Source organism: Salmo trutta, chromosome 18, assembly GCF_901001165.1.
Source record: "Salmo trutta chromosome 18, fSalTru1.1, whole genome shotgun sequence".
Classification (NCBI taxonomy): Eukaryota; Metazoa; Chordata; class Actinopteri; order Salmoniformes; family Salmonidae; genus Salmo; species Salmo trutta.
This window is the reverse complement of record NC_042974.1, coordinates 1,893,594-1,914,502: the sequence shown is the minus strand read 5'-3', so window position 1 is coordinate 1,914,502 and position 20,909 is coordinate 1,893,594. Positions and strand designations below refer to the sequence as shown.

General features: G+C 47.9%; 1 protein-coding gene across 4 annotated transcripts in view; it reads left to right on the top strand.

The window, feature by feature from the left end:
- Positions 1-20,203, top strand: part of adamts14 (ADAM metallopeptidase with thrombospondin type 1 motif, 14) — a 128,770-nt gene extending 108,567 nt beyond the window's left edge. For 2 of the 4 annotated variants that reach the window (XM_029697491.1, XM_029697489.1), the window contains exons 18-22: positions 987-1,119; positions 2,807-3,014; positions 4,402-4,531; positions 13,392-13,502; positions 18,295-20,203. In XM_029697491.1, the coding sequence (XP_029553351.1) occupies positions 987-1,119; positions 2,807-3,014; positions 4,402-4,531; positions 13,392-13,502; positions 18,295-18,974 (1,262 nt within the window). In that variant the 3' untranslated portion in view covers positions 18,975-20,203. Of the gene's footprint in view, positions 1-986; positions 1,120-2,806; positions 3,015-3,812; positions 3,887-4,401; positions 4,532-13,391; positions 13,503-18,294 lie in introns of those variants that run through there. The other 2 variants (XM_029697492.1, XM_029697493.1) reach the window with 2 other exon arrangements.
- The last annotated feature ends 706 nt before the right edge of the window (positions 20,204-20,909 follow it).

Sequence of the window (20,909 nt, the reverse complement as noted above, 5' to 3'; positions counted from 1 at the left end):
ACCTGCTGTGGGTTGGTGCTATTGGCCCAACCTGGCAACCTGCTGTGGGTTGGTACTATTGGCCCAACCTGGCTGGCATCCTGCTGTGAGTTGGCGCTATTGGCCCAACCTGGCAACCTGCTGTGGGTTGGTACTATTGGCCCAACCTGGCTGGCATCCTGCTGTGAGTTGGTGCTATTGGCCCAACCTGGCTGGCATCCTGCTGTGGGTTGGTACTATTGGCCCAACCTGGCAACCTGCTGTGGGTTGGTACTATTCGCCCAACCTGGCAACCTACTGTGGGTTGGTGCTATTGGCCCAACCTGGCAACCTGCTGTGGGTTGGTACTATTGGCCCAACCTGGCAACCTGCTGTGGGTTGGTGCTATTGGCCCAACCTGGCAACCTGCTGTGGGTTGGTGCTATTGGCCCAACCTGGCAACCTGCTGTGGGTTGGTGCTATTGGCCCAACCTGGCAACCTGCTGTGGGTTGGTGCTATTGGCCCAACCTGGCAACCTGCTGTGGGTTGGTGCTATTGGCCCAACCTGGCAACCTGCTGTGGGTTGGTGCTATTGGCCCAACCTGGCAACCTGCTGTGGGTTGGTGCTATTGGCCCAACCTGGCAACCTGCTGTGGGTTGGTGCTATTGGCCCAACCTGGCAACCTGCTGTGGGTTGGTGCTATTGTCCCAACCCGGCAACCTGCTGTGGGTTGGTGCTATTGTCCCAACCTGGTTGACACAGAGCAGAGCCTAAATGTCCTCAGGACATGTTGCTAAGGGGTCTCTGACACATTCACATTCAGATGGTTCTTCCTACCCTGTTGCTCTCTGTGTGTGTGTGTGTGTGTGTGTGTGTGTGTGTGTGCTCTCTCTCTCTCCAGTGTTAGTTCATATAGCCACCTGTATTTTCTTTCTGTCAAATGATTTACAGTATAATTGAGAAACGTATGTTTTGCCAGACGTTACAACAGATTGTACTAACCAATTTAATTGGACCGTCTGGCAGGTATACAGTACACCAAATACGGATGCAGGAGGAAGAGCGACAGTCGACTGGTGCACCGGAACTTCTGTGAAACCAGCAAGAAGCCCAAACCCATCCGGAAGAGGTGCAACGTGAACGAGTGCAGTCAGCCAACGTGAGCTCCTCTCCCCTTCACTGTCCCCTCTATCCTTTCTGTCCATGTCCCAGCCATGTGGATAGCAGAGCATCCAGTTCTTCATCATCATCATCATCATCATTGCTCTAAGGAACTCTCCCTCTCGAAGAGGGACTGAAGCTAATGCACTCTGTCTGGATGACTAACCTAGTCATTCCCAGTAGTGGACAGATTGAATAATGATTAATAATAATCTAGTCATTCCCAGTAGTGGACAGATTGAATAATGATTAATAATAACCTAGTCATTCCCAGTAGTGGACAGATTGAATAATGATTAATAATAATCTAGTCATTCCCAGTAGTGGACAGATTGAATAATGATTAATAATAATCTAGTCATTCCCAGTAGTGGACAGATTGAATAATGATTAATAATAATCTAGTCATTCCCAGTAGTGGACAGATTGAATAATGATTAATAATAACCTAGTCATTCCCAGTAGTGGACAGATTGAATAATGATTAATAATAATCTAGTCATTCCCAGTAGTAGACAGATTGAATAATGTAGATAATAATCTAGTCATTCCCAGTAGTAGACAGATTGAATAATGAGATAGTTGGGGTGAGTGCCCTGTGCCACGGTAGTCTGGCCTTATTAAATGAAAGGTCAGTGAAGTCAAGGAGGTCTGACTAAGTCTTTCTACCCCTCTCTCTCTCTCTTATTCTGTCTGCCCCCCCCCCTCTCTTATTCTGTCTGCCCCCCCCCTCTCTCTCTCTTATTCTGTCTGCCCCCCCCTCTCTCTTATTCTGTCTGCCCCCCCCTCTCTTATTCTGTCTGCCCCCCCTCTCTCTCTCTCTTATTCTGTCTGCCCCCCCTCTCTCTCTCTCTTATTCTGTCTGCCCCCCCTCTCTCTCTTATTCTGTCTGCCCTCCTCCCTCTCTCTTATTCTGTCTGCCCCCCCCTCTCTCTTATTCTGTCTGCCCCCCTCCCTCTCTCTTCTGTCTGCCCCCCTCCCTCTCTCTTATTCTGTCTGCCCCCCTCCCTCTCTCTTATTCTGTCTGCCCCCCTCCCTCTCTCTTATTCTGTCTGCCCTCCTCCCTCTCTCTTATTCTGTCTGCCCCCCTCCCTCTCTCTTATTCTGTCTGCCCCCCTCCCTCTCTCTCTTATTCTGTCTGCCCCCCCTCTCTCTTATTCTGTCTGCCCCCCTCCCTCTCTCTTATTCTGTCTGCCCCCCTCCCTCTCTCTTATTCTGTCTGCCCCCCCTCTCTCTCTTATTCTGTCTGCCCCCCTCCCTCTCTCTTATTCTGTCTGCGTCCACCTCTCTCTTATTCTGTCTGCCCCCCTCCCTCTCTCTTATTCTGTCTGCCCCCCTCCCTCTCTCTTATTCTGTCTGCCCCCCCCTCTCTCTCTTATTCTGTCTGCCCCCCCTCTCTCTCTTATTCTGTCTGCCCCCCTCCCTCTCTTATTCTGTCTGCCCCCCCTCTCTCTCTTATTCTGTCTGCCCCCCTCTCTCTCTTATTCTGTCTGCCCCCCTCTCTCTCTCTCTCATTCTGTCTGCCCCCCCTCTCTCTCTTATTCTGTCTGCCCCCCCTCTTATTCTGTCTGCCCCCCCCCTCTCTCTTATTCTGTCTGCCCCCCCCTCTCTCTTATTCTGTCTGTCCCCCCTCTCTTATTCTGTCTGCCTCAATCCTCCCTCCCTCTCTCTCCCTCCTCTCCCAGGTGGTTGGTGGAGGAGTGGAACCCGTGCAGTAAGACGTGTGGGAAGGTTGGCTACCAGTCCAGGGTTGTTCAGTGTATGCAGGCCCTCCACAACGGCACCAACCGGACGGTCCACACTAAGTACTGTACAGAGGACAAGCCTGAGACCAGGAAGGTCTGTAACCCCTCTGCCTGCCCTGCGCAGTGGAGGACAGGGGCCTGGTCACAGGTGGGTCCCAGCATAGAGCTTCACCACAGAGCATCCTCTAGACAAGTGCCTGGTCACAGGTGGGTCCCAGCATAGAGCTTCGACACAGAGCATCCTCTAGACAGGGGCATGGTCACAGGTGGGTCCCAGCATAGAGCTTCACCACAGAGCATCCTCTAGACAAGTGCCTGGTCACAGGTGGGTCCCAGCATAGAGCTTCGACACAGAGCATCCTCTAGACAGGGGCATGGTCACAGGTGGGTCCCAGCATAGAGCTTCACCACAGAGCATCCTCTAGACAAGGGCCTGGTAACAGGTGGGTCCCAGCATGGAGCTCCACCAAAGAGCCTTCAGTACAGACAGGGACCTGGTCATGGAGCTCTGTCACACAGCTTACAGTACTACTTATCAGGGTTGGGGTCAACTCAATTTCAATTCAATCAATGATGGAATTGGAATTTCTGTTCACTAAAATAGAATTGTAGTTTTCTTTGTGAAATTGACTGAATTGAATTGTAATGAAGCTCACCCCTGGTATGGAACATTCTCCAGTCACCACACACTGAAGGAGACGTGAAGACGATGGTTAGCATCTCCAGACCCTCTAGCAGAGTCCTATTTTATTGATTTTGTTGAATATAAACACTTTTTTCCTCTGTTGTTTACCGGGTTTTCTGGAAAGGGAAGTTGCTCTATATCGATTTGTTTTAGGAATTGTGCTAGCTAACTGTTCTAGGGATTTCAGCGTTGTTTCTAACAACTGTGAAGAGCCAGCTGCTTTGAGTCTCGTCTGACCCGCTGTCTCTCTGGCCACCACAGTGTTCAGTAAGCTGTGGAGAGGGGATTCGACAGAGACAGGTTATCTAACCCGCTGTCTCTCTGTGTCTCTCTGTGTGGGCCCCACAGTGTTCAGAAAGCTGTGGAGAGGGGATTCGACAGAGACAGGTTATCTAACCCGCTGTCTCTCTGTGTCTCTCTGTGTGGGCCCCACAGTGTTCAGTAAGCTGTGGAGAGGGGATTCGACAGAGACAGGTTATCTAACCCGCTGTCTCTCTGTGTCTCTCTGTGTGGGCCCCACAGTGTTCAGTAAGCTGTGGAGAGGGGATTCGACAGAGACAGGTCATCTAACCCGCTGTCTCTCTGTGTGGGCCCCACAGTGTTCAGTAAGCTGTGGAGAGGGGATTCGACAGAGACAGGTTATCTAACCCGCTGTCTCTCTGTGTCTCTCTGTGTGGGCCCCACAGTGTTCAGTAAGCTGTGGAGAGGGGATTCGACAGAGACAGGTCATCTAACCCGCTGTCTCTCTGTGTGGGCCCCACAGTGTTCAGTAAGCTGTGGAGAGGGGATTCGACAGAGACAGGTTATCTAACCCGCTGTCTCTCTGTGTCTCTCTGTGTGGGCCCCACAGTGTTCAGTAAGCTGTGGAGAGGGGATTCGACAGAGACAGGTTGTGTGTAGAGCCACAGACAACACCATCGGCCAGTGTGAGGGAGACAAGCCTGAAACTGTCCTCATCTGTAAACTGAGCCCGTGTCCAGGTAGAGTACATACATACACACATGCATGCTCTTATGCACACACACACACACACACACACACACAGAACAACACACACACACGCTCACAGAAACACACACACACAGAACAACACACACACACAGATAGAAGTCAATGATGTGTAATAACTGTTCCTACTGCTGTCCCTATAAATGCATCAGGAGACCTCTATAGCACTTTGTGTGTGTGTGTGTGTGTGTGTGTGTGTGTGTGTGTGTGTGTGTGTGTGTGTGTGTGTGTGTGTGTGTGTGTGTGTGTGTGTGTCTATACATGCATCTGAACAGTTGGGAAAGCCAATATAAATGGACCCTCCTTCTCCTCCATAACACCTGGGGGGAATGGGGGGAATTGAGCTTTGTACCCAGTTGTTATCTGAGGAATGACTTCCAGGGGGTGAAACACATTTAGGGGACACCTCTTTATGAAGTATTAGAAAGGAGGATGAGAGTTGTCCAAACATGAATGGGTGACATTTAGGAGAGGAACAGGGGTTCTTAAAGAGCTCTGATTACCTGGGGAGACAGGAGAGGAGAGGAGGGGGTTCTTAAAGAGCTCTGATTACCTGGGGAGACAGGAGAGGAGAGGAGGAGGTTCTTAAAGAGCTCTGATTACCTGGGGAGACAGGAGAGGAGAGGAGGGGGTTCTTAAAGAGCTCTGATTACCTGGGGAGACAGGAGAGGAGAGGAGGAGGTTCTTAAAGAGCTCTGATTACCTGGGGAGACAGGAGAGGAGAGGAGGAGGTTCTTAAAGAGCTCTGATTACCTGGGGAGACAAGAGAGGAGAGGAGGGGGTTCTTAAAGAGCTCTGATTACCTGGGGAGACAGGAGAGGAGAGGGTTCTTAAAGAGCTCTGATTACCTGGGGAGACAGGAGAGGAGAGGAGGGGGTTCTTAAAGAGCTCTGATTACCTGGGGAGACAGGAGAGGAGAGGAGGGGGTTCTTAAAGAGCTCTGATTACCTGGGGAGACAGGAGAGGAGAGGAGGGGGTTCTTAAAGAGCTCTGATTACCTGGGGAGACAGGAGAGGAGAGGAGGAGGTTCTTAAAGAGCTCTGATTACCTGGGGAGACAGGAGAGGAGAGGAGGAGGTTCTTAAAGAGCTCTGATTACCTGGGGAGACAGGAGAGGAGAGGAGGAGGTTCTTAAAGAGCTCTGATTACCTGGGGAGACAGGAGAGGAGAGGAGGGGGTTCTTAAAGAGCTCTGATTACCTGGGGAGACAGGAGAGGAGAGGAGGAGGTTCTTAAAGAGCTCTGATTACCTGGGGAGACAGGAGAGGAGAGGAGGGGGTTCTTAAAGAGCTCTGATTACCTGGGGAGACAGGAGAGGAGGAGGTTCTTAAAGAGCTCTGATTACCTGGGGAGACAGGAGAGGAGGAGGTTCTTAAAGAGCTCTGATTACCTGGGGAGACAGGAGAGGAGAGGAAGGGGTTCTTAAAGAGCTCTGATTACCTGGGGAGACAGGAGAGGAGAGGAGGAGGTTCTTAAAGAGCTCTGATTACCTGGGGAGACAGGAGAGGAGAGGAGGAGGTTCTTAAAGAGCTCTGATTACCTGGGGAGACAGGAGAGGAGAGGAGGAGGTTCTAAAAGAGCTCTGATTACCTGGGGAGACAGGAGAGGAGGAGGTTCTTAAAGAGCTCTGATTACCTGGGGAGACAGGAGAGGAGGGGGTTCTTAAAGAGCTCTGATTACCTGGGGAGACAGGAGAGGAGAGGAGGGGGTTCTTAAAGAGCTCTGATTACCTGGGGAGACAGGAGAGGAGAGGAGGGGGTTCTTAAAGGGCTCTGATTACCTGGGGAGACAGGAGAGGAGAGGAGGAGGTTCTTAAAGAGCTCTGATTACCTGGGGAGACAGGAGAGGAGGGGGTTCTTAAAGAGCTCTGATTACCTGGGGAGACAGGAGAGGAGAGGAGGAGGTTCTTAAAGAGCTCTGATTACCTGGGGAGACAGGAGAGGAGAGGAGGAGGTTCTTAAAGAGCTCTGATTACCTGGGGAGACAGGAGAGGAGGAGGTTCTTAAAGAGCTCTGATTACCTGGGGAGACAGGAGAGGAGAGGAGGGGGTTCTTAAAGAGCTCTGATTACCTGGGGAGACAGGAGAGGAGAGGAGGAGGTTCTTAAAGAGCTCTGATTACCTGGGGAGACAGGAGAGGAGAGGAGGGGGTTCTTAAAGAGCTCTGATTACCTGGGGAGACAGGAGAGGAGGGGGTTCTTAAAGAGCTCTGATTACCTGGGGAGACAGGACAGGAGAGGAGGAGGTTCTTAAAGAGCTCTGATTACCTGGGGAGACAGGAGAGAAGGAGGTTCTTAAAGAGCTCTGATTACCTGGGGAGACAAGAGAGGAGGGGAGGGGGTTCTTAAAGAGCTCTGATTACCTGGGGAGACAGGAGAGGAGAGGGTTCTTAAAGAGCTCTGATTACCTGGGGAGACAGGAGAGGAGAGGAGGGGGTTCTTAAAGAGCTCTGATTACCTGGGGAGACAGGAGAGGAGAGGAGGGGGTTCTTAAAGAGCTCTGATTACCTGGGGAGACAGGAGAGGAGAGGAGGGGGTTCTTAAAGAGCTCTGATTACCTGGGGAGACAGGAGAGGAGAGGAGGAGGTTCTTAAAGAGCTCTGATTACCTGGGGAGACAGGAGAGGAGAGGAGGAGGTTCTTAAAGAGCTCTGATTACCTGGGGAGACAGGAGAGGAGAGGAGGAGGTTCTTAAAGAGCTCTGATTACCTGGGGAGACAGGAGAGGAGAGGAGGGGGTTCTTAAAGAGCTCTGATTACCTGGGGAGACAGGAGAGGAGAGGAGGAGGTTCTTAAAGAGCTCTGATTACCTGGGGAGACAGGAGAGGAGAGGAGGGGGTTCTTAAAGAGCTCTGATTACCTGGGGAGACAGGAGAGGAGGAGGTTCTTAAAGAGCTCTGATTACCTGGGGAGACAGGAGAGGAGGAGGTTCTTAAAGAGCTCTGATTACCTGGGGAGACAGGAGAGGAGAGGAAGGGGTTCTTAAAGAGCTCTGATTACCTGGGGAGACAGGAGAGGAGAGGAGGAGGTTCTTAAAGAGCTCTGATTACCTGGGGAGACAGGAGAGGAGAGGAGGAGGTTCTTAAAGAGCTCTGATTACCTGGGGAGACAGGAGAGGAGAGGAGGAGGTTCTAAAAGAGCTCTGATTACCTGGGGAGACAGGAGAGGAGGAGGTTCTTAAAGAGCTCTGATTACCTGGGGAGACAGGAGAGGAGGGGGTTCTTAAAGAGCTCTGATTACCTGGGGAGACAGGAGAGGAGAGGAGGGGGTTCTTAAAGAGCTCTGATTACCTGGGGAGACAGGAGAGGAGAGGAGGGGGTTCTTAAAGGGCTCTGATTACCTGGGGAGACAGGAGAGGAGAGGAGGAGGTTCTTAAAGAGCTCTGATTACCTGGGGAGACAGGAGAGGAGGGGGTTCTTAAAGAGCTCTGATTACCTGGGGAGACAGGAGAGGAGAGGAGGAGGTTCTTAAAGAGCTCTGATTACCTGGGGAGACAGGAGAGGAGAGGAGGAGGTTCTTAAAGAGCTCTGATTACCTGGGGAGACAGGAGAGGAGAGGAGGAGGTTCTTAAAGAGCTCTGATTACCTGGGGAGACAGGAGAGGAGAGGAGGGGGTTCTTAAAGAGCTCTGATTACCTGGGGAGACAGGAGAGGAGAGGAGGAGGTTCTTAAAGAGCTCTGATTACCTGGGGAGACAGGAGAGGAGAGGAGGGGGTTCTTAAAGAGCTCTGATTACCTGGGGAGACAGGAGAGGAGGGGGTTCTTAAAGAGCTCTGATTACCTGGGGAGACAGGACAGGAGAGGAGGAGGTTCTTAAAGAGCTCTGATTACCTGGGGAGACAGGAGAGGAGGAGGTTCTTAAAGAGCTCTGATTACCTGGGGAGAGAGGAGAGGAGGGGGTTCTTAAAGAACTCTGATTACCTGGGGAGACAGGAGAGGAGGGGGTTCTTAAAGAGCTCTGATTACCTGGGGAGACAGGAGAGGAGAGGAGGAGGTTCTTAAAGAGCTCTGATTACCTGGGGAGACAGGAGAGGAGAGGAGGGGGTTCTTAAAGAGCTCTGATTACCTGGGGAGACAGGAGAGGAGAGGAGGGGGTTCTTAAAGAGCTCTGATTACCTGGGGAGACAGGAGAGGAGAGGAGGGGGTTCTTAAAGAGCTCTGATTACCTGGGGAGACAGGAGAGGAGAGGAGGTTCTTAAAGAGCTCTAATTACCTGGGGAGACAGGAGAGGAGAGGAGGGGGTTCTTGAAGAGCTCTAATTACCTGGGGAGACAGGAGAGGAGAGGAGGAGGTTCTTAAAGAGCTCTGATTACCTGGGGAGACAGGAGAGGAGAGGAGGAGGTTCTTAAAGAGCTCTGATTACCTGGGGAGACAGGAGAGGAGAGGAGGGGGTTCTTAAAGAGCTCTGATTACCTGGGGAGACAGGAGAGGAGAGGAGGGGGTTCTTAAAGAGCTCTGATTACCTGGGGAGACAGGAGAGGAGAGGATGGGGTTCTTAAAGAGCTCTGATTACCTGGGGAGACAGGAGAGGAGAGGAGGAGGTTCTTAAAGAGCTCTGATTACCTGGGGAGACAGGAGAGGAGAGGAGGGGGTTCTTAAAGAGCTCTGATTACCTGGGAAGACAGGAGAGGAGGAGGTTCTTAAAGAGCTCTGATTACCTGGGGAGACAGGAGAGGAGGAGGTTCTTAAAGAGCTCTGATTACCTGGGGAGACAGGAGAGGAGAGGAGGGGGTTCTTAAAGAGCTCTGATTACCTGGGGAGACAGGAGAGGAGAGGAGGAGGTTCTTAAAGAGCTCTGATTACCTGGGGAGACAGGGGAGGAGAGGAGGAGGTTCTTAAAGAGCTCTGATTACCTGGGGAGACAGGAGAGGAGAGGAGGAGGTTCTTAAAGAGCTCTGATTACCTGGGGAGACAGGAGAGGAGGAGGTTCTTAAAGAGCTCTGATTACCTGGGGAGACAGGAGAGGAGGGGGTTCTTAAAGAGCTCTGATTACCTGGGGAGACAGGAGAGGAGAGGAGGGGGTTCTTAAAGAGCTCTGATTACCTGGGGAGACAGGAGAGGAGAGGAGAGGAGGGGGTTCTTAAAGAGCTCTGATTACCTGGGGAGACAGGAGAGGAGAGGAGGAGGTTCTTAAAGAGCTCTGATTACCTGGGGAGACAGGAGAGGAGAGGAGGAGGTTCTTAAAGAGCTCTGATTACCTGGGGAGACAGGAGAGGAGGAGGTTCTTAAAGAGCTCTGATTACCTGGGGAGACAGGAGAGGAGGGGGTTCTTAAAGAGCTCTGATTACCTGGGGAGACAGGAGAGGAGAGGAGGGGGTTCTTAAAGAGCTCTGATTACCTGGGGAGACAGGAGAGGAGAGGAGGGGGTTCTTAAAGAGCTCTGATTACCTGGGGAGACAGGAGAGGAGAGGAGGAGGTTCTTAAAGAGCTCTGATTACATGGGGAGACAGGAGAGGAGAGGAGGAGGTTCTTAAAGAGCTCTGATTACCTGGGGAGACAGGAGAGGAGAGGAGGAGGTTCTTAAAGAGCTCTGATTACCTGGGGAGACAGGAGAGGAGGAGGTTCTTAAAGAGCTCTGATTACCTGGGGAGACAGGAGAGGAGGGGGTTCTTAAAGAGCTCTGATTACCTGGGGAGACAGGAGAGGAGAGGAGGGGGTTCTTAAAGAGCTCTGATTACCTGGGGAGACAGGAGAGGAGAGGAGAGGAGGGGGTTCTTAAAGAGCTCTGATTACCTGGGGAGACAGGAGAGGAGAGGAGGAGGTTCTTAAAGAGCTCTGATTACCTGGGGAGACAGGAGAGGAGGGGGTTCTTAAAGAGCTCTGATTACCTGGGGAGACAGGAGAGGAGAGGAGGAGGTTCTTAAAGAGCTCTGATTTCCTGGGGAGACAGGAGAGGAGAGGAGGAGGTTCTTAAAGAGCTCTGATTACCTGGGGAGACAGGAGAGGAGGAGGTTCTTAAAGAGCTCTGATTACCTGGGGAGACAGGAGAGGAGAGGAGGGGGTTCTTAAAGAGCTCTGATTACCTGGGGAGACAGGAGAGGAGAGGAGGAGGTTCTTAAAGAGCTCTGATTACCTGGGGAGACAGGAGAGGAGAGGAGGGGGTTCTTAAAGAGCTCTGATTACCTGGGGAGACAGGAGAGGAGAGGAGGGGGTTCTTAAAGAGCTCTGATTACCTGGGGAGACAGGAGAGGAGAGGAGGGGGTTCTTAAAGAGCTCTGATTACCTGGGGAGACAGGAGAGGAGAGGAGGAGGTTCTTAAAGAGCTCTGATTACCTGGGGAGACAGGAGAGGAGAGGAGGAGGTTCTTAAAGAGCTCTGATTACCTGGGGAGACAGGAGAGGAGGGGGTTCTTAAAGAGCTCTGATTACCTGGGGAGACAGGAGAGGAGAGGAGGAGGTTCTTAAAGAGCTCTGATTTCCTGGGGAGACAGGAGAGGAGAGGAGGAGGTTCTTAAAGAGCTCTGATTACCTGGGGAGACAGGAGAGGAGGAGGTTCTTAAAGAGCTCTGATTACCTGGGGAGACAGGAGAGGAGAGGAGGGGGTTCTTAAAGAGCTCTGATTACCTGGGGAGACAGGAGAGGAGAGGAGGAGGTTCTTAAAGAGCTCTGATTACCTGGGGAGACAGGAGAGGAGAGGAGGGGGTTCTTAAAGAGCTCTGATTACCTGGGGAGACAGGAGAGGAGAGGAGGGGGTTCTTAAAGAGCTCTGATTACCTGGGGAGACAGGAGAGGAGAGGAGGGGGTTCTTAAAGAGCTCTGATTACCTGGGGAGACAGGAGAGGAGAGGAGGAGGTTCTTAAAGAGCTCTGATTACCTGGGGAGACAGGAGAGGAGAGGAGGGGGTTCTTAAAGAGCTCTGATTACCTGGGGAGACAGGAGAGGAGAGGAGGGGGTTCTTAAAGAGCTCTGATTACCTGGGGAGACAGGAGAGGAGAGGAGGTTCTTAAAGAGCTCTGATTACCTGGGGAGACAGGAGAGGAGGGGGTTCTTAAAGAGCTCTAATTACCTGGGGAGACAGGAGAGGAGAGGAGGAGGTTATTAAAGAGCTCTGATTACCTGGGGAGAAAGGAGAGGAGGAGGTTCTTAAAGAGCTCTAATTACCTGGGGAGACAGGAGAGGAGAGGAGGAGGTTCTTAAAGAGCTCTGATTACCTGGGGAGACAGGAGAGGAGAGGAGGAGGTTCTTAAAGAGCTCTGATTACCTGGGGAGACAGGAGAGGAGGAGGTTCTTAAAGAGCTCTGATTACCTGGGGAGACAGGAGAGGAGAGGAGGAGGTTCTTAAAGAGCTCTGATTACCTGGGGAGACAGGAGAAGAGAGGAGGGGGTTCTTAAAAAGCTCTGATTACCTGGGGAGACAGGAGAGGAGAGGAGGAGGTTCTTAAAGAGCTCTGATTACCTGGGGAGACAGGAGAGGAGAGGAGGGGGTTCTTAAAGAGCTCTGATTACCTGGGGAGTTTGGAACAGATGGTGCCTTGTGGCTTTGTGTGAGACCATGTTTATGTCAAGTTAGGACATAGGCTACTGCTTCACTGTGGTTTGTGTTTGTTGTATTGTTGGTTACTGATGTCCCCTTGGTGTATGTTGTTGGTTACATGAAAAGGGCTAAAAAACAACACATTTGAAGTTTTGGAATGGCCTAGTCAAAGTCCAGACCTAATCCCTACTGAGATGTTGTGGCAGAAACGAGAAGTTCATATTTTTTTGTTATTTGTAAATTCAGGCTCCCTTTATCTAATATTAGGTTTTGGTTGAAGATTTGATAACATTCACTATCAAAAATATTCAAAAATAGAGAAAATCAGAAAGGGGGAAAATACTTTTTCACAGCACTGTATATATACTGTATGTATAAAAAAAAACACATTTCCGTGTCAGCGGACCCCACATGGGGTCACAAATCCCTAGTTCAGGGACCACTGCCATAGCAAATCCCTTTTGGTGCTATATGGAACCTTTTTTTGAAGGTTCTATGAAGAACCATGCTCAAGGTTCTAAATGGAACATGTTGCTAATGTTCTATAAAGAACCATTAGTAAAAGGTTCTATATAGCATCAAAAAAGGGTTCTACTATGGTTGCAACCCTTTTCCTATGGTCCTTTTATAGAACCTTTATGGAGAATGGTTCTATAAAGAACCTTCTTTAATCTTAAATGTTCTTTGTAGATCCTATTGAAAACCACACAGGGTTTTATTCTGGTCAGACATGTTATATTGTTAAAATACCATAGGTGTTATTATTGAGAAGTTGAATCAAATGAGCTTCCTCTGGAACAGCTGGGGTCCCTGAGGAGAGAATTCAGACCCACTGACTGATTTAGTCATCTGTTCTCAACTGACACAAGGCCATAACATGAGTCTTTCACAGGACACCATCACTGGCCATAGTCATATACAAAATGTAATGGCATAACACAACACATCAGATAACCTGACATGACTCTCTCACTCACAGCTGCACAAAAAGAGCTGTGTGTAAACCACGCCCCCAAATATTCTAATGAGCTGCTTCCCCTTCATTTTAATTAGCACTAGAAGAGGAAAGAACCATTTTCTGAACTGTAAAGAACCATTAAAGAGCTCAAAGGGCTATTTGAGTCATTATGGTTCCACATAGAACCATCACCCTTCCCAAAGAACCCTTATGTAGGGTTGCAGTTAAGGTAACTTTCCCCAGGATGTCCAGAACTCCCAGTCGGTACATTACCAGAAGAAGTAAGGAAAAAGCAAGACATCTGGAATCGTCCAACCTGGATTTCTGGAAAATCTGAATTTTGCAAGCCAAAGTCCCACCATGTAATAATGTGTAAATGTTGCCGTCTGTCATCCTGTGGTATAAACAGGACAGTCATCGCTGCCCCCGTTCACTAAAGAAGCCATGGAGAATTCAACAACGAAGACGGAGGGTGTACATCAGATTGTTCCTGACAATCCTGTCCACAAACTCTCCTCCAGTAAGTGAGCATGGGATGCTTCTATTGAATCCAATAAAATCCTTGTCTATTCTATTCTTCAATTGGATTTTATTAGATTCTAGTCTATTCTATTCTTCTATTGGAGTTTATTGGATTCTAGTCTTCTATTCTTCTATTGGATTTTATTGGATTCTAGTCTATTCTTCTATTGGATTTTATTGGATTCTAGTCTTCTATTCTTCTATTGGATTTTATTGGATTCTATTCTATTCTTCTATTGGATTTTATTGGATTCTAGTCTTCTATTCTTCTATTGGATTTTATTGGATTCTATTCTATTCTTCTATTGGATTTTATTGGATTCTAGTCTGTTCTATTCTTAGCGGCTTACCGTTTTAAACATCTGATACTAAAGAGTATGTCTGAGAAATATGTTTGAGGTACAGTGTGTAGTGAATTCGGGGAATAATCCTGACTGGGAGTCAACCCATAACCTTAGGCGTTACGCCAAGAGGTCCAAATCTCTTTTCTTTTGTGACCAACTTTTTATTCAGTTTTGTCATTCTTTTGTTTTTCAAAGCGGGGTTACAAGTACAAAAACAATCAAATAAACGCATACAAAAATAACCCAGCCCCCTTCCACCCGCCCTCATCCTCAAATGTTCCCTGACCAGCCCCCTTCCACCCGCCCTCATCCTCAAATGTTCCCTGACCAGCCCCCTTCCACCCGCCCTCATCCTCAAATGTTCCCTGACCAGCCCCCTTCCACCCGCCCTCATCCTCAATTGTTCCCTGACCAGCCCCCTTCCACCCGCCCTCATCCTCAAATGTTCCCTGACCAGCCCCCTTCCACCCGCCCTCATCCTCAAATGTTCCCTGACCAGCCCCCTTCCACCCGCCCTCATCCTCAAATGTTCCCTGACCAGCCCCCTTCCACCTGCCCTCATCCTCAAATGTTCCCTGACCAGCCCCCTTCCACCCGCCCTCATCCTCAAATGTTCCCTGACCAGCCCCCTTCCACCCGCCCTCATCCTCAAATGTTCCCTGACCAGCCCCCTTCCACCCGCCCTCATCCTCAAATGTTCCCTGACCAGCCCCCTTCCACCTGCCCTCATCCTCAAATGTTCCCTGACCAGCCCCCTTCCACCCGCCCTCATCCTCAAATGTTCCCTGACCAGCCCCCTTCCACCCGCCCTCATCCTCAAATGTTCCCTGACCAGCCCCCTTCCACCTGCCCTCATCCTCAAATGTTCCCTGACCAGCCCCCTTCCACCCGCCCTCATCCTCAAATGTTCCCTGACCAGCCCCCTTCCACCCGCCCTCATCCTCAAATGTTCCCTGACCAGCCCCCTTCCACCCGCCCTCATCCTCAAATGTTCCCTGACCAGCCCCCTTCCACCTGCCCTCATCCTCAAATGTTCCCTGACCAGCCCCCTTCCACCTGCCCTCATCCTCAAATGTTCCCTGACCAGCCCCATTCCTTCTTGTTGTTGATAATTCTAGTGTTATAACTTCTAACAGTAACTGGTAACTGGTTAAATGGGAGAGTGAGGTAGTCGCCATCTTAGAGCCAATCATTTTTCAGCAGCAGTGCTGCTCTCCAGCAGTAATCTTCTCTGATTGATTGAGAGATTCAAGGGGCTATCATCGTTAAGTAACATAACTAAAGGAAAGCATTGAATATTTAAATTCATGAACTTCGTGGGATAAACAGCTATTTATCTGTAGGGCACACCCACATCAAATGAAAGAATGTGCCTACCTGATTTAGGGGACACAGTGACAGTTGCGCATTGTAAAACGTTTCCTTGGTGTTAAATACAGTCAACGAACAAACTTCAAATGTATAAATTGGTGGTTTGGATTACAAAATGCCATGGTCTTATTGTGTCCATATTCTGTTCGAGTTAAAGGATTGTTCAGATTCAAGTAGATCTGTAGACTGTACTTTTTTAATGGCTAGCTCAGAATATGAGCTTTCCAAAAGTAGTTTATATATCATAGTGCACTCCTATTAGGAGCCCAGATAACTTATTTTATAAATCCCATCATTGGAGGTTTCAGTAGCTGGGTTTCCCAAAGGTCTCCATAGCTGACTTAAGTTGTAAATATAGAAAAATGTTTCCTTGCAATGTTCTTAAACCATTAATGTCCATGATATCAGTAAGGATACGGATTCCACATTTGGACCATTGAGGGGATTCTAAAGGCTATCCTCCAGATCACAAGGCATTATTGTGAAATATTGGGAGTGTGGAAATGCCATTTTGATTCCCAGTTACATTGTTTTTCAACTAGAAATTGTGTGAGCAATAATAGGGTTAAAGCATAGTTTTACATTGTGTAAGGGAGGTATCAGTGAAGACCACCTCTTCCAGGGCAATAGGAGCCAGGGGGCAGAATAATCATGTCTAAACCAATTTAGGATGGGGCGAAATGCTAGTGCCTGGAAATACAATTTAAGGTTAGGTACGGATAGTCCTCCTACATCTTTCCCTCTTTGTAAATGTGTTCATTTTATCTGGGATCGTTCACCTTGCCATATACATTTTGAAGCCGCTCTATGACTTTCTGCCCAATAGCCAGAGCCATAGGAAGCATTGAACTACAGAAATCCAGCCGCAACTGGGATATTCCATCTACTGAGGTTGGATTGAATTGATTTGAGCGTTCTGTTAGTTTCTGGCAATGGTTTTATCTACAGAAGAAGCTACACTGAGTATACAAAACATTAGGAACACCTGCTCTTTCAATGACAAAGACTTTTGCATTTTGGTAGGACTTCATTGTAAATGAGAATGTGTTCTTAACTGACTTGCCTAGTTAAATAAAGGTCAAATAAAATATTTATAAATAAAATAGCCTGACTAGGTGAATCAAGGTGAAAGCTATAATCCCTTTTTGATGTCACCTGTTAAATCCACTTCAATCAGTATAGATGAAGGGAAGTAAAAATGGAAGGAGACGGGTTAAAGAAGGATTTGTAAGCCTTGAGACATGGATTGTGTATGTGTGCCATTTAGAGGGTGAATGGACAAGACACAAGATTATAGTGCCTTTGAAAGTAGTAGGTGCCAGGCACACTAGTTTGAGTGTGTCAAGAACTGCAATGCTGCTGGGTTTTTCACGCTGAAGAGTTTCTCGTGTGTATCTCGTGTGTATCAAGAATGGTCCACCACCCAAAGGACATCCAGCTAACTTGACACCACATTGGAGTCGACATGGGCCAGCATCCTTGTGGAACACTTATGACACCTAGTAGATTCCATCCCCAGGCGAATTGAGGCTGTTCTGAGGGCAAAAGGGGTACAACTCAATATTAGGAAGGTGTTCCTAATGTTTTGTACACTCTGTGTATATCTACTACCAAATATTTAAAATGGGAAACGATTGAGTTTCCATAAGTAGAATTATTTTGTCGACTGGGGTGGGTGTTGAAAAAATAAATCTGCCTGCGCCTCAGATGCTACATCAGTCCGCTAATAGAGGCCTAGTAAAGGCCAGGTGCACTTCTTTTGTGAAATAAATATTTTTATTAAATTCAGATTTTTCAGGGGGTGCAGCACCCCTACTTCCCACGGCTAGGATTCTAAGGGTTTTCTAATGATCAATTATCCTTTTAAAATTCTAAACTTGGATTAGCTAACACAACGTGCCATTGGAACACAGGAGTGATGGTTGCTGATAATGGGCCTCTGTACGCCTATGTAGATATTCCGTTTCCAGCTACAATAGTCATTTACAACATTAACAATGTCTACACTATTTCTGATCAATTTTATGTTATTTTAATGGACAAAAAAATGTGTTTCTCTTTCAAAAGCAAGGACATTTTTTACATTTTAGTCATTTACAGTAGTGAATGCATACATTTCATGCATTTTTTTTTGTACTGGCCCCCCGTGGGCATCGAACACAGAACCCTGGCGTTGCACACACCATGCTGGCGTTGCAAACACCATGCTCTACCAACTGAGCCACAGGGAAGACACGGGACATTTCTAAGTGACCCCAGACATTTGAACAGTAGTGTATATATATTATTAATGATGTAGTTGTTATCTTTAGTGTTAATAAGACCATAAAAACAGTCCCACAGTGAAACCCAGCCATTGGTTGTTCTCCATCCAGGTCATGGAGTCGCTCCTCCGTCACATTGGCCATTAACTCCAAACTTTCCACTTCAGTAGAGTAGGTATCCATTTTAGAAACGAGCAGTGCAAGAGATTTATTTAACTGTTTTAATTGCAAGTTGAAGGTAGACGTAAGTAACAATCTCTTGGATAGTATTGGTCAACTCTTTCTGTTGTCGGGTGTTTTAATAAACATCTATATTTTGCATTCAAGCCTCAGTTTTGGATGTATTCATTTTTCTGACAGTGTGCGGGTCGCCATGTCTTCCAGTATTGTTATTGTTGACTGCTACTCACCTGGAACAGACACTATTCAGTAGTAAGGACCTTAAGAGAGCAGACGGCATCTTATCATTCATGGGTGTTGAGAACCGCCATGTTCCCACAGGGGAATTCTGAATGGACAGAATAGTCCAGCTACTGGAGAGAAATATACCTGTTACTTTATAATACAGTGACCAGCCCACACCTTAATGTGATGTTATATGTAATACACATTTATTAGAAAATAAGTCACTTCATTCCTAGTTATTTTGCAAAAGAAAAGCCAGGAGAAAGCCACCAGTTTTCAGTGCATGCCAGCGGAACGGGATATAGTTGAAGAGGTTGCCAGGTGTTGGGTTGCCAGGTGTTGGGTTAATGTCACTACTGTATGAGGAAAGAGCCGTAATGTGTCTGACTCTGCTCTCGCCCCACAGATGAGCCATGTCTTGGAGACAAGTCTATATTCTGCCAGATGGAGGTCCTAGCCCGTTACTGTTCCATTCCAGGATACAACAAGCTGTGCTGTGAGTCCTGCAACAAGAAGGAAGGCTTCACCACCCTCTTCTCTCCATCCCCAGACCTCCACAAGACTGGAGGATCCTCCGACTCAGACTCTGAGACGGGCCCAGACCAGGAGACCTCCACCCAGCCCAACCCCACCGCCTCCACCACCCTACCATCTGACTCCCCACTCCCCACCACCCAGAGCCCATCCCGAACCACTAAGACAACTAGACGGCCTCGCTCCACTGCTCAGGGCCTGACCACCTTACCGTCGGCGAGTGCCGTCGTTCCCCAGGGTCCTTCCTTTGGGGTCGGGGATGGAGACTCGGTCCCTGGGCTCCCTTCTCTACCTCCAGGTCCCAGCCCGCCTCTCCGGCCCCGGCTCCGATCCAACGCTGCTCCAGACTCCAATGGAGACCCTGCTTTATCGCCATCTAAAGAGCACAGCAGTCCAAACAACCGCTCTTTAGGCCAATCCGCCGGCCCTGAACCCGGGCCTGCTGGAACTGTGGCTGGCGTTGCTGCTGCCAGGTCAAGAAGGGGGGATGTAGGATCAGACTCAGCTCACAGAACCAGAACAACCAGAACCCTGTCCCATGTGCTGACATGATCACTGACTTATCCTGGGACTTGCTGCTCAGTAATATGGTCCACCGTGACTTCTGTCAGCTAAACGTCATTGCAACGTTGTTACAGCATTAGAGTGTTACAGCGTTACAATGTGACAATGTTACAATATGACAATGTTACAATGTGACAACTTTATTACAACATTATTACAAACATCTGATGGATTGGACTGGACTCTCAACCGATTGCTGCAAGAATAAATTAACATACAATTTAAAATAAATCCATGCCAGTGGACTTAGACCAGTAATGGTTACCTCATCGAACCAGCAGAGTGATCTCTATGCATTTGCACTGCATCACTCAGCCCTCTCTGCTTCAGTTAATAAATGGAATAATAAACAAGAAAATAAAATGGTGCTGGAACTAAAATGACTACAAGACATGTTAAACAATGTGACGACTGCATTGCTACCATTTACTTCCTGATCTGTGTACAGTTGTGCAAACATATTATGAAAGTGCATCAGAACTACTTATTGAACTTTAATATTGTGAAGATATTGTTTGGCACGGCCAAAAACCTTAACTTTGGGGGCTGTCACAAGTTGAAGTGGTGATGTCACAAGTTTGGAGATGATGTCACAAGTTTGGAGATGATGTCACAATGTATTGGTGATGATGTCGCAGTGTCTTGGTGATGATGTAACATCCTCCAGGGAGCTTTGTAACCTCTGCCCATTGGTGCTCTTATTGTTGACGTGCTTCCCAAACAACCATTTACAAGAGATTGACCTCAGAGGTCATCTAAAGGTCAACAGGTCAAGTCTGTTTGTAAAGCCAACCCCACTGTAGCATGCACATTACCTTTGTGGAAAAACTCACATATGCTTTAAAAGATAAAAAAAGAAAACCATTCTTGATATTTTTTTTGTAAGTGATATATTTTTTTCAAGTAATATTGTATATAGTGTACATTTCAGCAGCATAGTATTATCTAAGAAACTAACAGCCAGCCAACAGAATGTAAAGTAGAATGATGTCAGTGGAGAAGTAGAGAGAATGCTGGAAGTCTGCAGAGTGGTTGGTCTGATGTCACGCTGTTTCAACTTGTGCATTACCTCATTCCTGTCTTGCAGTTCATAACATCATTATGTGTATTGTATAGTTCTTGTATATACATGAATGAAAAGCTTTAAATGTTAATATTTATTAAATTTTTAAATGGTAGGGAGGAGAAAAAAAAACGTTTGAAGGAAAAATGTAAAAGTTGTCGTCTTTTTTGCGTCATCTTGGTCCGAGTCGAAAGCTAATTAATCAGCTGGTGAAAACACTCAGTCAGGTTAGGACAATACCTTGTGGTTCAAATACTTTTTCCTATCTTCAAACCTTTTTTTATGCTAACAGTAGGATTCAGTTCATACCCAGACCACGTCTTGAAGGGACAATCTGCAGTTGATGCATCACTTTTTACACTTCAAAATATTGATGATGTATACCCATTGATTCTTGAAGAATAGAATTTATAGACGCCTCATTGTCTTAGTTCAACTGTCCTACCCCATCAGAACTCAAAATACGCTGAGTGTACAAAACATTAGGAACACCTTCCTAATATTGAGTTGTACCCCTTTTCCACTCAGAACAGCCTCAATTCGTCAGGTCATGGACTCTACAAGGTGTCAAAAGCATTCCACAGGGATGCTGACCCATGTTGACTCCAATGCTTCCCACAGTTCTGTCAAGTTAGCTGGATGGCCTTTGGGTGGTGGACCATTCTTGATACACACGGGAAACTGTTGAACGTGAAAAACCCAGCAGCGTTGCAGTTCTTGACACACTCAAACCGGTGCTCCTGGCACCTACTACCAAATCCCGTTCAAAGGCACTTAAATATTTTGTCTTGTCCATTCACCCTCTGAATGACACACATACACAATTCATGTCTCAACTGTCTCCTCCCCTTCATCTACAC